We start from the raw sequence: 21,041 nt of genomic DNA, 5'->3' as shown, positions 1-21,041 counted from the left end.
CCATCCAACTATTTAACAAATGTACCTCCAAGGTCACAGCCTACCAAGCAAAAAAACGGGAACGTTGGAAATGCAGCTGGCGCTGGAGATTGTTGGCGTTGGAGTGCTCGCGAACTCTACGGTATCGCTCATGAGAAAGTGGCACACCGCAGTAAAATTCGTCAAGAAAATCAAAAGAGCTATAACCTGGATTGATCGATTAGACTTCGCGCAACACGGGAATTCTAGCCTCTACGTCGAGGAGGACACCACTATTCCTAAGCTGTTGAAAGATTTGCTAATTCTGTCGAACGAGTATGCAGACTTGGTGGACCTGGCTTCGAAGGACACCCTTAGCGCCCAAGTCATGCAGATGATTCTACACAAACTGTTTGGTGCGGATCCTAGTGTTATAGTAATCGACCCGTCTAACATGGGGATTTCAAATGGAGCTTTAACGACAGACATCAGGTATTTTTAAACTGGCGTTGGCTGGAGTCACGAATAAGATAAAAGTGCTGTTTCCAATCAACTGCAACAACAACCACTGGTGCGCTGTGCTAATGGATTTGGAGAAGGGCAGAGTGTACGTCTACGACTCGATGGCGTCCTCCTACATGATCGGTGTCCGTGCCGTGGCACAGAAGACTATCATGATGCTGCCAGACGGAGTCAGACCTAGTGCTCGCTTGGTGACTCACGACCCTGGACTTGGCGTTCAGTGCGACAGCTATAATTGCCGTGTGTATGTCTTGCTGGTATTTGAGATGTTCTGTGGGTCAGAGCCGCTCGGCCACCTCGACAGAAAGACTCTGCAATGCATGCGCTACCGCTACTTGCGCATGTGTATAGAAGAACAAGGAAGTAGCAGTAGCTAAGTCACTGAACTCGTTGCATCGAGCTATGTTTGTCGAGTTATATGCTTGATAATGTCTTTAGTAATTGAAGGGGATAACCTGCTCAGCAGAACGCTTCTATCTCTGCGGACTCTGGTACTGTCACTGAACTCGTTGCATCGAACTATGTTTGTCGAGTTATATGCTTGACAATGTCTGATGTAATTAAAGGGGATAACCTGCTCAGCAGAATGCTTCTGTCTCTGCGGACTCTGGTACTGCCGATGTCGATCCACTCCGGCTCTTTGGCATCTTTCGGATATACGTGTATAGTGTATAAGTTTTAGGCCGGCTCTTTCGATTTGGGTGCTGTAGTGGGCACAGGATGGGTGTCTGACGGTCACAACTGGGTACGGGTGGGTGCTGGTTTGGTGTCGTAATTCTGTCTTGTCCCGTCCCATGTGCACGAGGTGGGTGCAGCAACGAGTGCCTTAAAAAAATAAGTTTTGATCATACCACGAAGAAGTAGTCTTTTTCTAAAATTGATTATCACGCTCCGCAAATAAAAAACACACGAACTCTTCGACAAGTTCGAAAAGTGTATTTCTTGTTATGACTGGTACTGTACATTGTACAGTGTACAACTAGCCCACCAGCCACCATAGTGCTCAACATGCAACAAGAGCAGAGCATAGATGCGAAACAAGTCGCCCACAGCAAGTACAAGGCCCAGACAGCGTGTCTTCATCAAGGCTCAATTAGAGAAGTTTCTTGGAGCTGGCCACACACCCGTAGACACCCGTGTCGAGCAGTGAGCAGTACGCGCCACTTGGACAGTCACCATCGCTTACTTGAGCCACGCAGACATGGTCAGAGTCGATGCAGCCATCCTGGTCCCAACCAACAACGCCAATCGTTTGTTCATAACTGGAGCAGCCTTCCCACGGGGTCGACTCCTGCGCGCCGTCCTGGCATCCGTACACACCAGTGTCGAGCCACGCGCAGTGGGCACCGGACGGGCAGTCACCGTGCGTCTCAGCAACGCAGACGTTACCCGACGCAACGCATCCGTCCGAGCTCCATCCAGCAACACCAATGCTTTGTTGTCCACTGGGGCACGCGACCTTCTGGTTCTCCTTGTGGTGGTGGTGGTGATGGTGATGATGGTGTTTCTTAGCGCTAGCCACACACCCGTAGACACCCGTGTCGAGCAGTGAGCAGTACGCGCCACTTGGACAGTCACCATCGCTTACTTGAGCCACGCAGACATGGTCAGAGTCAATGCAGCCATCCTGGTCCCAGCCAACAACGCCAATCGATTGTTCATAACTGGAGCAGCCTTCCCACGGGGTCGACTCCTCCGCGCCGTCATGGCATCCGTACACACCAGTATCGAGCCACGCGCAGTGCGCACCGGACGGGCAGTCACCGTGCGTCTCGGCGACGCAGACGTTACCCGACGCAACGCATCCGTCCGAGCTCCAGCCAGCGACACCAATGCTCTGCTGTCCACCAGGACACGTCACCTTTTGGTTGTGGTGGTGGTGACGGTGGTGCTTCTTAGCGTTGGCGACGCAGCCGTACACGTCCGTGTCGAGCAACGAGCAGGACGCACCACTCGGACAGTCACCATCGCTCACCTGAGCCACACAGACATGGTCCGACTCGATGCAACCGTCGTGGTCCCAGCCCACAACACCAATCGTTTCTTCATTGTCAGCACAAGCTCCGTCGTCGACATACTCAATGTTTTCGTGGGATCCGGCTGTGCACCCGTAGACACCAGTATCTAGTAGAGCACAGTACGCCCCGTGGGGACATTCACCGTCACTCACTTGAGCCACACAGACGTTGCCTGTAGCAACACAGCCGTCATGGTCCCACCCAGCGACGCCGATAGTTTGTTCACCTTTGGCACAGTACGAGGTGGTTTCATGGGAATCCCACGATTCGTCGTCGCCGTCGCCGGCCGTGCACCCGTAGACACCCGTGTCTAGTAGAGCACAGCTCGCCCCATCAGGGCAGGCACCGTCACTGACTTGAGCCACACAGACGTTGCCGGTAGCAACACAGCCATCGTGGTCCCATCCAGCGACACCGATAGTTTGCTCACCTTCGGCGCAGTACGATGTGGTTTCGTGCGAATCGTCGTAGTCGTCACCGGCCGTGCACCCGTAGACACCCGTATCAAGTAGAGCACAGTAGGCCCCATCGGGACATTCACCGTCACTGACTTGAGCCACACAGACGTTGCTAGAAGCGACACAGCCGTCGTGGTCCCACCCTGCAACACCAATCGTTTGTTCACCATCACCGCACGTGGTCGTGGACTTGGTGTGCACCCGAACACGAAGTCTTGTTGCAGATACATCGGAGGTCGTCACCGCCAAACCCAGCGAGACGGTGGCCACCAGGAGCTTCGCCGACAGCATCTTGACTTAAATTCAACTGGAACTTGAGGATGTCGAGGTGAATTCGAGAATGGAGAGCCATGCAGCGGCGGCAAAAACGTTTGAGGTTGGAATTGCCAGTACATACAAAGTAGAAGACAAACGGAGGAGCTGTGCTTTCAGCCACGGGTGAACCCACCCGACTGCGCGAGGAGCTCTCGTTGAAGAGGCGAAAAATGGATCTCTAGCGACGCTTTGGAAAAGATATGGCTGCCTTTTTGCTGCTAGAAAACCCAGATGGCCCTTCTCGTCGAGATTCTCGCCGGACTCCTCTTGCCTCTCCTGAGTTGGGTTGACCAGGGGCGCATGATATCTTAGTGATAAATAATTAAATATGAACTAGAAGTGATGTACTCCCGAACGAGATTTTAATCGGGGGGGGGGTACATTTACGGCATTTTTTTTTACCTTTTACAGCTTCGAAAATCGTCTGTTGTCACAAATAATAGCCCACAATAAATATTTTCAGAGAGCTTTCATGTTGTTTCCCATTGCGAACGAAGCGACACAGTATCATCCAGGTAGCGCTTGATTTTTTTGTATCTAGGAAAAGAGGTGTTCTCGAAATAGCAAACAGTACATGTTATAGTCGAATGGCTAAAAACAAGTATATTGATCTGATCAATCTTCAGCAGAATGCGCAAGGGCTCAGGTTAGCAGCGGCCATTGATTTTCTTTGCGATATTCTTTTCCGGGCTCTTGCAGCTGGCGATTCCCAACTCGCATGAGTTGCTGTACGTGACGCTGTCAGTACCACACACAGGCTCGTACACGTCGGGGCAGACCTGAGAGCAATTGGGTATAGTGTTGTTTCGGCGGGGGAGTCCGGGGACCTCCAGGAAAGCGGGATCCTGAGTCGGTTGCGAGTGGGGATTTTCGACAGTGTGGCTGTTGCCGTTGCCCTTTACAACAGCATCCATCTCTTTTGCTGTCTGCTCGTCGACAGGGACAAATTGCCCCAGAGACGGACCCCTAATTGAAGCAGGGTCCAAGTAGTTGGCCGGCTTTAGGTCCAGCTCGGCGGAGGCGATAGCGACGGCGAGTGCGACCACAACAAATTCAGCGGTGAGCTTCATCTCGAAAAGTAAGGTGGAGGGACAGGGAGTGTGGTAGCCTTAGCTAAATTGAAAATGGTAATGTAGCGTTTATCAGGACATTGCCATACAGTACTATCTTGCTTGTCGCAAAAGATAATTGGCGATTACGAGATACCAACGTTGTGTTGTGCTTTACAGTATTTCGAAGTACAGTACTGCACCCCGTTTTCGCGCCCTTGGACCTTTGATAAACTTCCGGATGTGATAATCCCGAATCTAAATGAGATATTGTTTGTGAGCTTATATATGATTTATTTGCAAACCCTATATGGTTCACCCCCGCTAAAACGGGGTGCAGTACTGTAGTACAATGTACATGTATGTGCTTGCATTGGAGTCTGGCAACTCAATCTCATGATACTTAAGTGCGCACGATAGATTACGGAGTCCGACCGTGAACGTTTATCCAATGAGATGCTCCAGTTATTCGCAGCTCGATGTTAGGTGTCCCTGCTTACCTAAACCAAACTGCGATGTTTGTCACGCTAGCAACTTATGGCCATGCAAAAAAGCAAAGTTTCGGAAACAGCGATGCTTGTCAGAGTGACATCCAGCAACATTAATCGGATCTCGAAGTTGCGAAACCAGCTGAAGAGGAAGCGTGCAATCAAAACTCAAGTTGCGCAGAAGATTATGTATTATTAATAAGTTCCTGGTAAGCAGTAAAGTGCTCGTCAACTCGCCGACAAGGGACCTGCACTCCGGCGAAGGCAATGTTTAATATTGTATAATCTGGTCAGTGTCTTAATCTCCATTATCTCTAGCACTAAATGTGCTATCTCATTTACACAGGTGAAATAGATCAACTTATTTTTGCCGCCTCATTGGGACTTTGTTTTTATCTCCACAAGTTTTGTTGTTGTTGGCATCCGATTTTAATTACTTTCGATTTTTATTCTATGTGATCATCTCGGAGATAAGAGCATGTTCGCTTCAAATTACGAGATCATAGAACATTGATCTCCAGGTGTGAAGCGAACACGCTACCAGAATTTTCAAACCTCAACTACATTGGACCAATCCACAAAGGATCTGTCGCGTCCAGATATCAGGTAAATCCAAGCGGACAGATTTCGTCCAGCCCCTTATTTCGGGGGTGTACAGATCCCGGCATGGATGAAAACGGCCTTAGAAAAAGCAAGTTTATTCACTTTTAGCCAGATTTTAGCCAGCCTAGAAAAAGGATGGGGGGGGATTTCCTTGACAGAAAAAAACTGTCGGAATCTGTCGGGTTACCGAATGCCCAAATTGACCGTTCTACCAGGATTTTAGCAGCGTCCATCGGATCTCTTTGCGATTTTCTTGTCCGGATTCTTGCTGCTAGCAATTCCCAAATCGCATGAGTTGCTGTAAGTGACGCCGTCAGTGCCGCACACAGGCTCGTACACATCCGGGTAGACCTGAGAGCAATTGGGGATAGTGTTGCCACGACGTGGGCCTTCCACAAAAGTGGGATCTTGAGTCGGTAGCGAGTGAGGGTCAATAGTGTGGTAATTACCGCCGTTGGTGGAGCCGGCCAGCTCGTCCATAGCCTTCTTGAGCTCTGGGTTGTCACCTGCAGGCTGTTGAGGACCAAGCCCCCCAAGACCCTCAGGGTTCACAGTCGACAAGGACTTAGGGTCGATGGTGAGGGTGTTGGTCGTGTCTAGCTTGCGATGGTCCTTGATGGGCACTTGAGGACCAAGACCATTCACGTAAGCAGGATTTTGAGTCGGCAGCGTGCGGGGATCAATGGAAACGTCCTTCCAGCCGCTCAACGGCTCAAGTTCCTTTTGTTTGTCGACAGGGATTCTGGGCTCCCTAATCATAGTAGGATCCACGTAGTTGAGAGTCTTTGGGTCCAAAGTCTGGGTGTTGGTGGACTCGGCGGGGACACTGGCGACGGCAAATGCGACTACAATAAGTCCGGTGGCAAACTTCATCTTGAGAGGTGAGGAAGGGTGTGGCAGTGCGCGCAACATTGAGAATGGCCATGTAGCGTTCACCTCAGCGCCAGCGTTTGAGAACATGTTGATCCCGATGATACGTGTAATCGATTGCGAGGTTGAAGCCAGTTAGCACTTTGTTACGTTGTAAATGTGCAGAAACCCATTTGTGGAAGCCTGACTAAGCAATTCGAGCAGAAAAAGAAGCCGTCACGTGCCCATGATAAAGCGCACAACGGATTACGAACCACCCGTGATCGTTTATCAAGGGACCGTAAGCTACGTAGTACAGCACGCTGTTTTATCAACTGACCTGGAGCATGTCGAAGAGCGCAACGATAGCACTTTGCTGCCAGTTGCACTAGCAGCCTGCAACGCATTGAACCTGTGGTTATCCTCGTGTTAAACAAACTGTCTTCTACCACCTTGTGATGATGTTGTACGTGCACATCAGTTTTTCAATTAAGGAGTATCGATACTATCCTGCTCTTTGAAAAGAGATGTCGCTCTCGTTATGCGATCTAATAGGACCGGGTTATTTAAACGATAGATTTAGGATCTGTGTGCATTGAGCCCTTGAAAATGAAAGAGCCTGCAGGATTTGAGCTATACCCTACCGTCTGAGATCACGAGGGATGTTTATCGCCAGGGACCACAATAAGAGAGCGGTTTATCAGCAAGGACCACAAACGAAGCGATTGGCAGATAATATAGTTTCTATAATAGTCTTAATATAGCGAGGCCGTCTTCATGCTCTTGGCGTCGGTACCATATTATAGATATACACCCACGGTGGAGGCCTCTCAATTCTGAAACCCACCTCCTCATCCCTAGTCATGACCAAGCTCGACTTGATACGCCTTCATGGCCAAGACCAGCTCGTTCAACATGCCTTCTTCGGTGATCTTGCTGCTGCGGGGGCGCTCGTACGCCCTCAATGCAAACATGAGCGTCTACAGAAAGTACTCATACGGGGCTATAGTTGGCAATATGAAAATGTCCGAAGCTGATCAGAACTGGCTGCATACTTCCTGGACTGGTATCAAAGCGTATGGCAAAGCCTTACCACTTTTCGGTGTTCGAATAACAAGCGGCGTGGAGAGCGATAATAATGGCTTACTTTGGGGTGGTGTTCGGACGCAACGTGTATACGAGTCCTTACGTGCATTTTGTTTTCGGTCGATCGCTGTATGCACCAAGCGTTTAGCAATATTTGCAGAATGGAAGGTAGATGGGTGTGACATAACACCACACGCAATGAAACTCATGAAGCAAGAGCAAGCTAACGTAGGAAAACTCACTGTGATGCCTGCTGCCACACCAAATTTTCTGGTCTTCGATGCGCTTGGGGCGTCAGCAAGAACAGGGTGTGCCACGCTGTATGAGGTCAACATGGCGTCTGGACACTGTTCGAGGTGTGCTGTGTCGGAGCAGCTTAAGATCCCGTGCCGCCATATTCTAGCTGTCATTTTTCGCCTAGCTTCTGAGAACAATACGTAGCTGGTAGTGAACGAGTTCAAGAGCTAACTATTTCCGAAAGCGAGCACACTTTTAGCTAAGTGTCCATTATTAGTCGGGAACGGGGTACACATTTAGTAGTGCGCTGTAGATGCAGCTAAGACATCTCGGCACCGGTATATGCGGCAGTTTGGGAAGACAGCGGAGTGACCAATACGCAACCAGAAGTGATAGGACAGCGTCACGCCTACGTGGACTCGTATAGCAGCCCAATTTGATCTGCACTGCACACTACCAAGAGCTGACCAGAGGGTAATAGTATCTCGTATTTTGCCAATATGGTAAAAATAGGAAAGGGAATACACACAGCTTGCACGCTTATTAATATTTAGTAAGCCAGGTCTAAACATAAGATTAGCTCGTGCGTCGTCACGAAGGCTGTCATTCACCGGAAAGCTCGAGATCCTTCCATACTAAATATATCTCTTTACTGCTCCCTTCTGCGGGTTGTAGTATGAGAGCTCTCATATTACTATTGAGCATCAACCATCTACTCCTCTGTTTTTTCAATTGATATATTATGGAAAGCTTTTATATTTTGGTCCGATTTTTCAAAAGTTGCAAGAAAAAACTTAAATTACGCACCGCTTTTGATATTACAGACTGTGTAATTTACAGTACCGTAGCGTCGTAGTCATAAACGTCGTTTACTTCTAAGGGTCAGACTACCCAAAACCAATCAGAAAGCGGTATTTCTGTCAGGTGGTTTTGCTATTTACATTTGGGGTGACAGTTAATTTTAGAGTCAGCTAGGATAAAACAACGCTTCATTGTCAGAAAAGCACCAGCCAACAGAGCCATGGGCCGCCCTCGTATAAATGGGCAAGGCAAGAAGCGAAAGTCGTATCAACGCACAGCGGTCGAGTATTCACACAAGAGGGATGTTCTAAATTACAATGAAGAAGGTCACATTCTTGATGAAACGATAGCACACTTCTACGGTGAGCTGACCGATGCTGCAGTACGAGCTAAAACGAAGCAGATCAACAAGTGGGCCAAACAGTCCGCTGATATCCGTGCTGCGTGTGAGTCGGGCCGCGGCAGGCACCAAAATTTACGTAGTCTTGGTGATGCAACTGTGCTCTCCAAGGCGGCCGAAGCGTCGATCGTCCTTTGGCGCAACTCTCTACGAAAGGATGGCGCACCTGTGTCGCGACTCATGTTGCAGCTAGAGGCAAAAGAGACTGCTTCTGACATTGGGCTTGGGGACAAATTTGCTGTCTCACCGATGTGGATAAAGCTTTTTCTAAAACGGCACAAACTGTCACTTCGTGCACGTACGAGGCAGGGGCAAACGACACCAGAGGACGCTCTAGAAGCGGCTAGATCGTTCCGGACATTGGTGCTGCAGACAATAACCGACCGGCAGTGTGTACAAGTATACAACGCAGATCAAACGGGTACGGTACATTATTTAAATGTTACTATTATTTTGTTTTGCTGAGGAACATGCACTGTAGCCGTGAATTATGAGTACTTGCCAAAACAGACTATAGACCAGCGTGGTGCTAAGACTGTATGTGTAACGGGGTACGTAGCCCTAATTGTACCCCGGTTACATGAAGTGTGACACTTCACACTTCAGGAGTATGACACGTCATACTCCGGGATATTTGGTACAAGGTACCAAGGTCGTTCAAAGCCAACCATTGGTTAAATGACATTGCATTTCTATAGGTAACTAATAGTTTGTATTAAACCCAAACTTAACCTACCTATAAATATACTCAGTTTACAATCTACCTTATTTAGGTCACTTCGCTCTCTTTAATTAAAGAGGGGACCTGTGAACTGCCGTTCACTGAGAGTTTGTATACTCTCGGAAGATAACTTCCTCTAGCGCAAGGTGCTGTGTGACCCCGTCACACTTGGTAGCACTAAGTAGTCAATCCACGCCACCGCGGGTATACTACCTGAACCTCTCCGAAGTTCGTTGCCATGGATAGGAACGACTTCTCCCATATGAACGACTCTCAGTTCGAGTCGGTTCGGAAGATGGCAGGCATCTTCGGGATGGAGGCCCTGCAGAGCCTGGTGCTATCAGCACCGGCTGAGCAGCTCGAGCGCGTCAATGCATTCGACGCGTACGAGCAGGGCCTCATCGCGCATGTGCGGGAGAACCTGCAGGCTCCGGCGGCGGAAGCAAATCCGCCTCACCCGAAGTTAATACGGCTGAAGGTTAAGCCGTATGAAGGGAAGGAAGGCGAGAACCTTCACTTCTGGGTCCAAGAAGTAGAGCTCGCGATAAACGCGGCTCTGATCTCGACCGAGCAACTGCGTGTTGCTTTTGCACTCTCCAACCTTAGCGGTCGTGCTAAGAGTTGGGTGTACACACGGGAAGCAACATCCCCTAGATGTTTCACATCCTGGGCTCAGCTGTGCGAACAGCTCCGAGCCGCGTTCCTCCCGGCGAACTACGAGTACCGCCAGCGTTCGCGCTTCCTCGCGTGTAAACAAGGAAGGCGCGAACTGCACGAGTATGTGCAAGAGATACGGGAGCTCACGGCGTCCCTAGTGGGAAACCCACTCAACGAACACATCAAGATGACTGTGTTCATGAACGGCCTTCGAGTGGGCCCCGCACGCACTCAGCTGTTCCGGGTGCAGTCAAGCACCCTTGAAGAGGCGATTCAAGTGGCTCTTCAAGAAGAGTACAGCCATCGCCAGGCGCGTACGCCGGCCTCAGCATGGCCTGGGAGTTCCTTGTCGGCTCCCGGTCGAACAAGCCCCAACGGACCAGTTCCCATGGAACTTGGGTCCGCCGAACAGCGTGACATCCGCTGCTTCGGCTGTGGGAAGATGGGCCACTTCAAGCGCGACTGTCCCGCGGAAAGACTCCGCAGACAATCCTTCCCCAAGCCCGTCCTCAAGGGTCGCTGGCAGAAGCCAGGATCCCGAGGACAGGGGAACGCCGGGAACCAGTAGGGGTGGGGCGCCCTACTGGGGAAGAACTAAGTCTTCGTGATGGGTGCGCGGGTGGCGCGTACCACGGGGACTTAGCCCCTGAGAGTCTTCGCACTCTCGAATCGGCGAAGAGCAGCGGCGGGTTGCTCGTAGTACACGGATGTGTACGGGGATACGATCATCCCTTTAGAATCTTGATCGATTCTGGGGCGTCGAAGAATTTCGCACGCCGCCAGACGGTTGCTCGCAACAGCAACAAGTTGTCCGATGCTTTGAGAGAAAGCAAGGGCAACGGGACGGTGTCAGTACGACTGGCCGACGGGAAGGTCGTCACTGTCCCCAACGTCCAAGTGGATCTGGCCGTCAAGTTTGAAGACCTTAACAGCCTCGAACAGTTCACTGTTCTCGATATGGATCCATATGATATGATCCTGGGCATGCCCTGGCTTGAGAAGCACGAGCCCTGGATCGACTGACGAGGCAAGGCAATCGGTGCCAGCCGCCCTGCGCAGGCCGACAGAGCATTGGTGAGTCATGTTCCCACCTCTGTCAGGACCCGGGGCGCCCGCAAGGGCTGCCAGGGTACCAAAGCATCCGGCAGATGCTTGGGAGTCGTCGACGTATATGACGACTCCAAAGATGTTTTGATGGTGGCCGCGCCCAGAAGAGGCGCTGGCCAAGTGGGTAACTTAGGTCCACAGGCGGGTAACTTAGTTCCGCAGACAGCTGCAGCTGTCATGAACACTGAGAACAGCGTGTTCAGAGTGAGTAACAGAGTTCCACTCACGGTCGCCCAGACCTTAGCTGAAGAGGAAGGCGTTGAACACGCTTCCTGTGGGGGTAACACAGCGCCACACGCGGTCGCCCAGACCTTAACTGAAGAGAAAGGCGTTGAACACGCTTCCTGTGTGGGTAACACAGCGCCACACGCGGTCGCCCAGACCTTAACTGAAGAGGAAGGCGTTGAACACGCTTCCTGTGTGGGTAACACAGTTCCACACGCGGTCGCCCAGACCACAACTGAAGAGGAAGGCGTTGAACACGCTTCCTGTGTGGGTACCATAGTGCCACACGAGGCCACGAGTGCCTCGGATGTCGTAGCGACGACATCCCTAAACGTGGGCAGCAAAGTTTCCCGTCACAGCCGCAGTCGGCAAAGACGCCGCCGCCGCCTCAAGTCGGATCCGAACTTCGTTCCGATCGACGTCGCTTCAAGCGACTCGGAGTCCAGGGCCCGGGCTCCTCCGACAAGGCCGGCGGAAGAGTGTTATCACATCTTCGATGGCGAGACCGGCTTACCCGTCAAGGCATCTGGTGTCCACTTGGAACCGTTGCCAGAGGTTGCAGAGATACCGCACCTCGAGGAAATGACGGCTGAGTCTTTCCTGACCAACCTCAAGGCTGGAGAGATTGCTGAGATGGTACTCATGAGACCTGAGACCAATCAGGAGGAGCTGAACTCCTCCTCTGTCTTGGACGAGAACGTCCTGGAAGACATGAACAAGCAGCGTCAGGCGCGCTTGGGTTCTGAAATTCCCAAGAATCCCAAGGATCCGGTGTATCCTTTGGTGACGGAGTATGCGGACGTGGTGAACAAACACCCACCGACCCAACTCCCACCGGATCGAGGCGTACGGCACGAGATTGATCTCGTGCCCGGCAAAAAGTATTGTGTCACGAGGCAATGGCCTCTCCCGCGCGAACAGTGCGAGGTCATTGATGCCTTCTTCGCCGCGGAAGCGAAGGCAGGCATGGTGCGGAAGGCGAAATCCCCGCACTCGACGCCGAACTCTGCGTTCGTAAGCCGAACGGAAAGTAACGTCTGGTTCGCGCTTATAAAAAGCTGAACAACGCAACGGTGCCGGCCCAAACACCAATCCCACAAAAGGATGTGTTGTTGAACAACATGGCCGGGAGCGTACTGTACAGTGCGCTGGATTTGGTAGACGGATACTACCGAATCCTGATGCGAGAGAGCGACATCCCGCTCACCGCGGTAAGCACTCCAAGCGGCATGCTTTGGGAGTGGCTCGTCATGCCGCAGGGCTTGTCTAACGCCCCGGCGACGTTCAATCGTCTGGTGACGCAATTGTTCCGCCCTTTGCGTACCTTCGTACAGACGTACTTCGACGACATATTCGTCCATAGCCGTGCCGAGGGAGGCAAGACGGCCATGGAGGTGCATCTAGGACACCTCCGTCGAGTGCTGGACGTAATGCGAGCGAACAAGCTCTACGCCAACATCGACAAGTGCGTTTTCGCGTCACCAGAGATTAAAGTTCTCGGTTGCTTCGTAAGCAACGTGGGCGTTCGGGCTGACCCAGACAAGGTCAAGGCCATAGCAGCATGGCCGACGCCCCGATCCCAGAAGGATCTTCGAAAGTGGCTGGACTTGGCCAACTACCTTCACAAGTACAGCGCAGGATACGCGGGCTTCGCTAAGCCCTTGTCGAGCCTCCTTCAGAAGGACGTCGACTGGCGCTGGGAGCAAGAGCACCAGGATGCTTTTGACAGCATCAAGGCCAGTCTCCAAGATGCCCCTGTCCTGGCCCTGCCGGACGAGACGAAGCCGTTTAGCGTCGTCTGCGATGCCTCCGATTACGCCATCGGATGTGCATTGCTGCAGGCCGACACGGCTGGACACGAACGAGTCATCTCGTTCCAGTCCAGGCAGCTTAAAGCCGCCGAGCGGAACTACCCTGTCCATGGCAAGGAGCTCCTGGCAATGAAATATGCCCTTGTGAAGTTCCGTGTTCACCTTCTGGGCTCTAGGCCCTTTGTGATCTACACAGACCACGCGTCCTTGAGGACGGCGACTAACTCGCCTCACCTCTCCCAAAGGATGGCGAGGTGGCTGTTTTTCTTCGCGGAATACAACTTCCGCGTCGAATACAAGCCGGGCAAGCTCAACGTGCTTGCGGACGCCCTCTCTCGGCGTCCCGACTATGAGTTGGCCCACATCACGCGGGTGACAACGGATCTATATGATCGGATACGCATGGCGTATCGGGACGATGAGGCTGTCGCGCATATCGTCAAGTTCCTTAAGGCCGGAACGAGCGCGAAGTCCGACTGGCTCTCGTCGCGACAGCGCTCACGGCTCCACCGATATGAGTTGAAGGAGGGCCTCCTCTATTATCGAATGGAGCCCACTGATCCTCCACGGGTGGTCGTACCCAACGACGAGGATCTGAAGCTCGACATCCTCGCGGAGGCGCATGACGCGCCCTCCAGCGGCCACTTGGGCCGCGAGAAGACCTTTCTGTCGGTCTCTCAGTCCTTCTGGTGGACCCACATGTACAAGTGGGTCGCCCGGTACGTCAAGGCATGTGAAACATGTCAGCGGGTCAAACCCGCAGGGCACTCTTCGGCTCCACTACAGAGTCTGCCCGTTCCGGCTGATTGTTGGAAGTCGATGAGTCTTGACTTCATCTTTGGGCTTCCCGCCGACGGACACAGCAACACCGGAATTTTGGTGTTCGTGTGTCGGCTGAGCAAGATGGTACATCTTGCTTCAGTTCCCGTCACTGTTACGGGCGAACAAACCGCAGGGTTGTTCGTCGACGGCGTGTTCCGCTATCACGGTCTCCCGGAGACGATTGTCTCGGACCGAGACCCGCGGTTCACTGCTGCGATCTGGAAAACGCTGTTCCCTTTACTGGAAACTCGTCTGCAGATGTCCACTGCGGGCCATCCGCAGACAGACGGCCAGACAGAGCGCGTCAATCGAGTGCTCGAGTACAATGTGTGCGCGGCAGCACCACGTACGTGGTCGACGCAGCTTCCAGTTGTTGAGTTTGCGCTCAACAACGCGGTGCACGCGTCCACGGGGATCACGCCGTTCTACTTGAACGGCTTCCGCCACCCCAGAGTGCCTCTCACTCTTCGAGGAAACACTGACTCCTCTATTCTAAGTGGGGGAGAGGCTCGGAAAGCCCTTTCCTCCCAGGCATCGGATGTGAGACCAGTTTTGCTGCGGAAACAGGTGGAATCCTTTATGGATACCAAGCTGAACATTGTCAGCAGGGTCCGCGATGCCATAACAGCGGCCCAAGATAAACAAAAGGAGTACTCAGACAAACAAGGAAGCGGAAACTTAAGTATATTTAAGGTTGGGGACTTAGTGTTGCTAGACACGAGGAACCTACCTCTTGACACTGTCAGCTCTGTCGGCAGCAACAAAGTGAAGCACCGCTTCATCGGACCTTTTGCAGTCCTGGCCAGACATGGTGCGTCGTACACCATCGACCTTCCAAAGTCAATGACGACGCACCCGACGTTCTATGTCGGACGTCTTAAGCGGTACTTTGACCCGCAGGGGGTTGCTGACTCGCAGACCCCCCTTGACCCAGCTCCTCGAAGCGAGGGCCGGTCACAGTCGTCGACGAGGGCGTCGGAGCAGGCACCCAAGCCTCGGTCGGGACGGCAAGGCTGCGGTCAAGACCGTACGCCGGGTACGCACCATACGCGTACGTCTGGGAGTGTGCCGCAGGCGGCTCCGGACGTGGCAACAAAGCCTCGATCCGTCGGATCATGCGAAAGGCCTCGTCCAGATCGGACGAAGAGGCCCGGCGATCCACCCGCAGGTGCAGGCTCGCGACATCTCGTTCCACCAGGTCCAGGCGACCCCCAAGGCGAGCGAGCTCGCCCTGATTCCCGGCCTGGGCGGCAGCATTACCGCCAGTCCCAAGGCCAAGTGCAATCTCAAGCACGAGGACACGTTGACGGAGGCGGTCAACCTCAGGGTCCTGTGTCGGACCCGCAGTCGGAGCACTCGGACGAGAGTGGCTCTCGGGAGGCGCCGAGTACTCGTACTCGTACGAGAGCACCTCCGCCCCTGCTTGACCGGAATGGAGAAGTCCACTTCCACGTGGAGCAGATCCTCCAGGAGCAACGGTGTCGCGGTAGCGACAGCTCCTCGTGAAGTGGAGGGGCTATGCCCACTCCGAGAACTCGTGGGAGCCGATTGAGCGGCTCCTGATGGACTGCCCGAAGGCTGTCGCAATCTGGGAACAGAAGCGGCGGCAGCTTCATAAGTAGTCCGAGGCTTCTTGCCCGAACGGGGTACGTACGATAAATACATACCGTACCCGCGCTCATCGTGAGCGCTAGAAGCCGCGTGCTTCAGGATGTCCCTTGGCAGCATACGCTTGCTGATCAAGTGGGCAAATGTCACACGAAGATCACGCTGGTCCAGGATGTGGGACAGCTGCTGATCTTCATGGAGTTCCCGTAACTCCGTGGGTGAGTACTTAAGAGTCTCCACCCACGCCCAGAACATGTCCTCACAAGAACTCCACGTGGGACAGTTCTCGGGCATAACCCAGGGGTATCCCCAAAGAGAATAGAGACCACCCCGGGTCTCGGGCTTCTTACGACAAGTCGTGAAGTCCTTAAGGGGAATGCAGTGTGGCGCGAGAAGCACACACCGAGCAGCCTCCAAGTTGTCGACGAACAACTGTTCTTTCTGAACAAGGGCTCGTTCATAGATGCCCCTAGAAGTGTGGCCGCCCACAAGGCCACGAGGAGCGACGAGGACCTCTAAGAAGAGGTCAGCCCCAGAGCTCTCCTCGGGAGGCCAATACCTCTTGAGTTGATGGCAGCTCCCTGGCTGACGGGTGCCGCCAGCGAACCCCCACGCACACGCTGGGCAGCTTGGAACTCCTCCTGCTGCTGGTCGAGGTCATTCGAGACCTCCCGGAGCTCAACGATAGCACCCTCCTCTTCCTCTTCTTCCTCTTCTTCCTCCTTCTCCTCCTCTTCATCCGACGAGTCGAAGATACTCCGATAGGAGCGACGAGTCTCCTTCTCCTCGCGGAGTGGAGACTTAGAGGCAGTACGCTTTTTTGAGGGCTTGGCGCCTTCGGCTTTAGAGGCTTTAGCACGCGCAAGACCCTCGGCAAGCGAGAGACGCTTGCGAGGATTCTCTTCCTCATCGCCACCGGCTTTGGGAGCGTCCTTAGCCTTGACGGCCGCACTCTCAGAGCGCACAGAGGTCCTGGGCCTGTGATCACCTTGATCACTAGCGAGCGACTGCACGCTGTCATCTTTGTGTTTACTGGGCACTGGGCTGTGCCCTCCCACAGAGTCCGCAGGAGCATCGTGAGTGCTCTCGGACTCGGCATCGTCCTCACTGCCCGAGTTGAACTCATGTTCCACGAACCGAGGGTTCGGACGATTGACTGAAGATGAGTGCGACGGGCTGCGGCGCTTGCTTGCGCGTTTATCCACAGCCGCGTCGCCCGAGGAACCGATCGCCTCGGAGGCCACCTGAGTAGCCTCCTTGAGTGCAGAGCCTTTGCCGTGAGGCTTAGTGCTCTTGGCTTGCGCCTTACCGGCAGCAGCCTTGGAGCGTGTCTTAGCACCGCTCTTTGCAGTGCCACGAGGCATGATAACGGTCGAAGTGGAGACCTAGACGAAGAGCGCACAGGTTGCTGCTCGAGGCTCTAACTGTGAAGTGAGCCTCCGCCACGCTCGCGCGGCCAAGTCGAGGGTTTTCGACTTTGAGAATGAGAGTTTGTGACGAACACCTCTTCATTCTGATTGGTCGGTAAACCGAACCTAAGTGGGGGAGGATGTAACGGGGTACGTAGCTCTAAGTGTACTTCGGTTACATGAGGTGTGACACTTCACACTTCAGGAGTATGACACGTCATACTCCGGGATATGTGGTACAAGGTACCAAGGTCGTTCAAAGCCAACCATTGGTTAAATGACATTGCATTTCTATAGGTAACTAATAGTTTGTATTAAACCCAAACTTAACCTACCTATAAATATACCCAGCTTACAATCTACCTTATTTAGGCCACTTCGCTCTTTTTAATTAAAGAGGGGACCTGTGAACTGCCGTTCACTGAGAGTTTGTATACTCTCGGAAGATAACTTCCTCTAGCGCAAGGTGCTGTGTGACCCCGTCACAGTATGGGTGAGGTGTGATAGTAAGGAGAAGGCTCGAGCTACTGTCATGTTCTTAGCAGACTGGGAAGGTAATAAGTTGGATACCTTTCTAGTATTTAAATGCCTACCTTCAACAATAACGACCAAACGCGTCGAGAATGACGCTCTGCGCCATGGATAGTCCAACAATGTGAAATCGCGAAATTAGTCCATTACAAAAACGACTTAGCTGCCAAATTTACGGAAACAAATGCGCGTCGTGGAATTCAGAGCTGTCTGTCAGATTTCTACAATTTCATTTTGCTGAGCGAGCGAATCTGGATGAAAACATTTTACTAATCTGGGATGACTTTAGCGGGCATTGGACCGATGAAGTCGAGGAATACGCGGTATCGATTAACGTTGTCCCACTCAAAGTCCCACCGAGATACACTTATGTCTGCCAACCGGCAGACATATCATGGAATAAGCCTTTAAAGCTAGGCTACGCACATTGTGGGTTTGCCGTTTACGAAACCAGCTTGTAGAGTATCGCGCTGCAGAAGAACGACGCCAGCACAAGCGAGAAGAGCTTCATTCGTTGATTGCACGAGCTCGCAATGATTTGACCCAAGAACGGGCCGATGACGAAGTCAAACGACTTCAAGATTTGCACACAGAAGACCCGTTCAAATTAAAGCCACCTAATCGAGGTGACATCACTGAGAGGGTTTCGACGTGTTGGACAGATCTTTCAAAGGAGACAATTGTAAGCGGGTTTGATAAGATTGGCATCATTAGCGACACGCGCACAGTAGCGGATCTGACGGATATCGAGATTGCATACATTGACAGTGGTATTGTCGAATAGCTGGAGAATTGCAACCTTGCCGACGGCCATGCCGATTCGGACGATGACATCGAATCTGACGATGATCTAAACAGCAATGTCGAATAATTACATTGCACGTATTTCCTTCCCAACGTTTCGTAAAACCATGATTTGCTCACATCTGTCTGTGCATGCGATGTGAAAATCTTGCTATTGAAGTGACGCCTAGGACTACGACGATACGGTACGTACTGTACGGTATTACGTTTAAATTACGGGCGTATTGTGTCTTTTCTATTATGTTTGCTGTCCTCCGGACACTTCAGTATTGTACTGTAATAAATTAAAGAGCGCATACGTTTTCTTGTTTTTTGCTGACCAAATTCAGAGCTTTCCCGCGCCTTGTCACCGGACTCATTCCTGCAACCGTCACGACATCGTGTTGAGAGCAACACAATCGGGTGTTGTGATGCTTCGTCGATATTAGAGCAGTATTACCGTACACAATACTAATACTCGAGTATTATCTGCGAGACGCTATGTTAGGTATAAAAGGACTGTTAGAATTGTCAAACGCCTAAAAATCTAGACAATAACAGCCTTTTTTACAGACTATACCGGCTCCAAAAAATGCTTACTTCAAGTCTATAAGCTGATTAAAACAAATAGTGGTGAAAATTCAAATTCCGGTATTGCGGATCGCGCGCATAAAGCTGATTGCTGTGCATCCCCTGACAAGCAAGTCTCCGTCCATCATTCATATCTCGATCGCGTTCAGGTTACAGAGCACATCAATGGTGACCTCTAGGCTCTTCCAGAAGAGAAAACGGCTGACAAAGCTAAAGTACCTGCTTATTTGTGATCGGTCGAGGAGCTCTTTATTTATATAGTTTTTAAAACCAGCAAATAAAGTACAAATAAAATACCTTTTAAACCAATGAGACATTTCTTGAAACATTTATCATTTCTAATTTAATTCATAAAAAGTTGAAAGTGAAATGTTGCTTTTACAATTTTTTGTTTAAAGACGTAACTTTTTTATAGCCGCAGCTTTAGAGATAATTCAATGTATCTTAGTGTGGTAAGCTTGGAGCGATGAGTACCGCGATGTTTATCCTAAAAAAAAGCCAACATGCGACGTTTTTAGCAATATTAAATATTGTTAAACATGATCGCCTGTGGTTTTACGAGTTTAAATCGCATATTAATTTAACTCAGTTTGTCGAGCTGCAAAACATTTTTTAAAAACTTACAAATCGTGGTTTTTTGTGTGTAAAATATTGCTTCAATTTTTTTTATGTTAAATTTCTTTTTTTTCTCGACATCAAGAAATGGGGCGCTGGGTGGCATGGGTGAACCCGCGCGTGGCCGAGAGCAACCGATGGCATTCGAGCCGCGTAGCCCTTGTGCGCTCGTCAGCAATGCTAGGCGATCACTTCGTATCGACGCTGCGGGAGCTGGCGCGAGCGTCTGACGACGACATGGCGCTGGCTCGCACTGGCCAGTTCCTGAATAAAAAACTGCGCGATTTCGAAGATGAAACCCGCTTATTGCTGCGATTAGCGGACTCGGCTCGAGTTATTTTGCTGTTGCAGCGGACTATCGCGTCCGTTTTGGGGATGGATGACCAGTTGGAAAGGGAAACGCGAGATATTTGGGATCGAAATCTGGAATCTGAACGCACGGAGTTTATTGAAGAAATTGACAAAATTTTGCTAAACGAGGAAAAATTAAAAGAGGAAATGGGCGACGAAGATCAACAATTGCACATTCTGACGCTACTGAAGCACCAAATAGACCAATTTAGTCACGTACTGACGTCGAGGGAACTGGACGTTATGTCGGAGGTTTTTGACACTGTTGCTCAACGTGGTAACGTGATCGTGGGAACTCTCCCACGTTGGTTTGCCACGTCAGAGCTCGAGTGGTTTCGAGCCAAACCGACCGTCGTGGAAGACGGAGAGGAGCAAACCAAAACACCAATAAAGTGACTCTACACACGTTAGTGTATGAGTAATCCCACGACTGGGGGGGCAGCAGCACCAAAATAGTGGCGGATTGCAAGCACCATCTGTATGGCAGTATCTCGCTTTAGAAACGAACACATGCAAGATGTGAAGGAACTTCACACCAACTCAAACGGTAAAAACACTACGTTCACTGAGATAGCTCAGTGTCATACAATCGCAACTACACTAGTAATGGCACTTAGATCCCTATATGTGTAGTTCTTAGAACGGAAAGAACGTAGCTATCTTCAACCGCTGAAGATCCGCATTTGCGAATTAAATGTAAATGTATTGTATGGAAGCATTGTCTACGTGTGGCCGCACTGGTTTCAAAGGTTCAACTGTCGGTGGCAATTCGGTTCGAATAGCTTCATATGAAAAAAATTGGATGAATCTGCTCTTGGCTGCATCACGGCCGTCGTTGCAGCCGACAATGACTACAAGATGGGGGACGGAGTGGAGGTTGTGGTCAACATGGTCCGACTTTCTTTGTCACTAACAGTGTCTAGAGACTCTAGATCTCGATGATCATATTCAAAAAATACCCTTTCATGCTTGTACAGTACAGTACTTGTACTTTAAAAAGAGACCTACAAAGCGTTGTTGCATTGT

The 21,041-nt window shown here is 51.3% G+C and overlaps 2 protein-coding genes across 2 annotated transcripts; both read right to left on the bottom strand.

Moving 5' to 3' along the window:
• Positions 1–1,573: 1,573 nt before the first annotated feature.
• On the bottom strand, positions 1,574–3,285 carry PITG_11903 (uncharacterized protein; the record flags this gene model as incomplete). The annotated part of the gene is made up of 1 exon (XM_002901331.1): positions 1,574–3,285. The coding sequence occupies one exon, from the start codon at positions 3,245–3,247 to the stop codon at positions 1,574–1,576; it is 1,674 nt and encodes a 557-aa protein (XP_002901377.1).
• A 633-nt stretch (positions 3,286–3,918) lies between these two features.
• On the bottom strand, positions 3,919–4,341 carry PITG_22950 (protease inhibitor Epi7; the record flags this gene model as incomplete). The annotated part of the gene is made up of 1 exon (XM_002901330.1): positions 3,919–4,341. The coding sequence occupies one exon, from the start codon at positions 4,339–4,341 to the stop codon at positions 3,919–3,921; it is 423 nt and encodes a 140-aa protein (XP_002901376.1).
• Between the last annotated feature and the right edge of the window lie 16,700 nt (positions 4,342–21,041).

The sequence above is a fragment of the Phytophthora infestans genome, genomic scaffold, assembly GCF_000142945.1.
Source record: "Phytophthora infestans T30-4 supercont1.21 genomic scaffold, whole genome shotgun sequence".
Classification (NCBI taxonomy): domain Eukaryota; phylum Oomycota; class Peronosporomycetes; order Peronosporales; family Peronosporaceae; genus Phytophthora; species Phytophthora infestans.
Note: the sequence above shows the minus strand (reverse complement) of the source record. Positions and strands in the feature narration are given on the sequence as shown.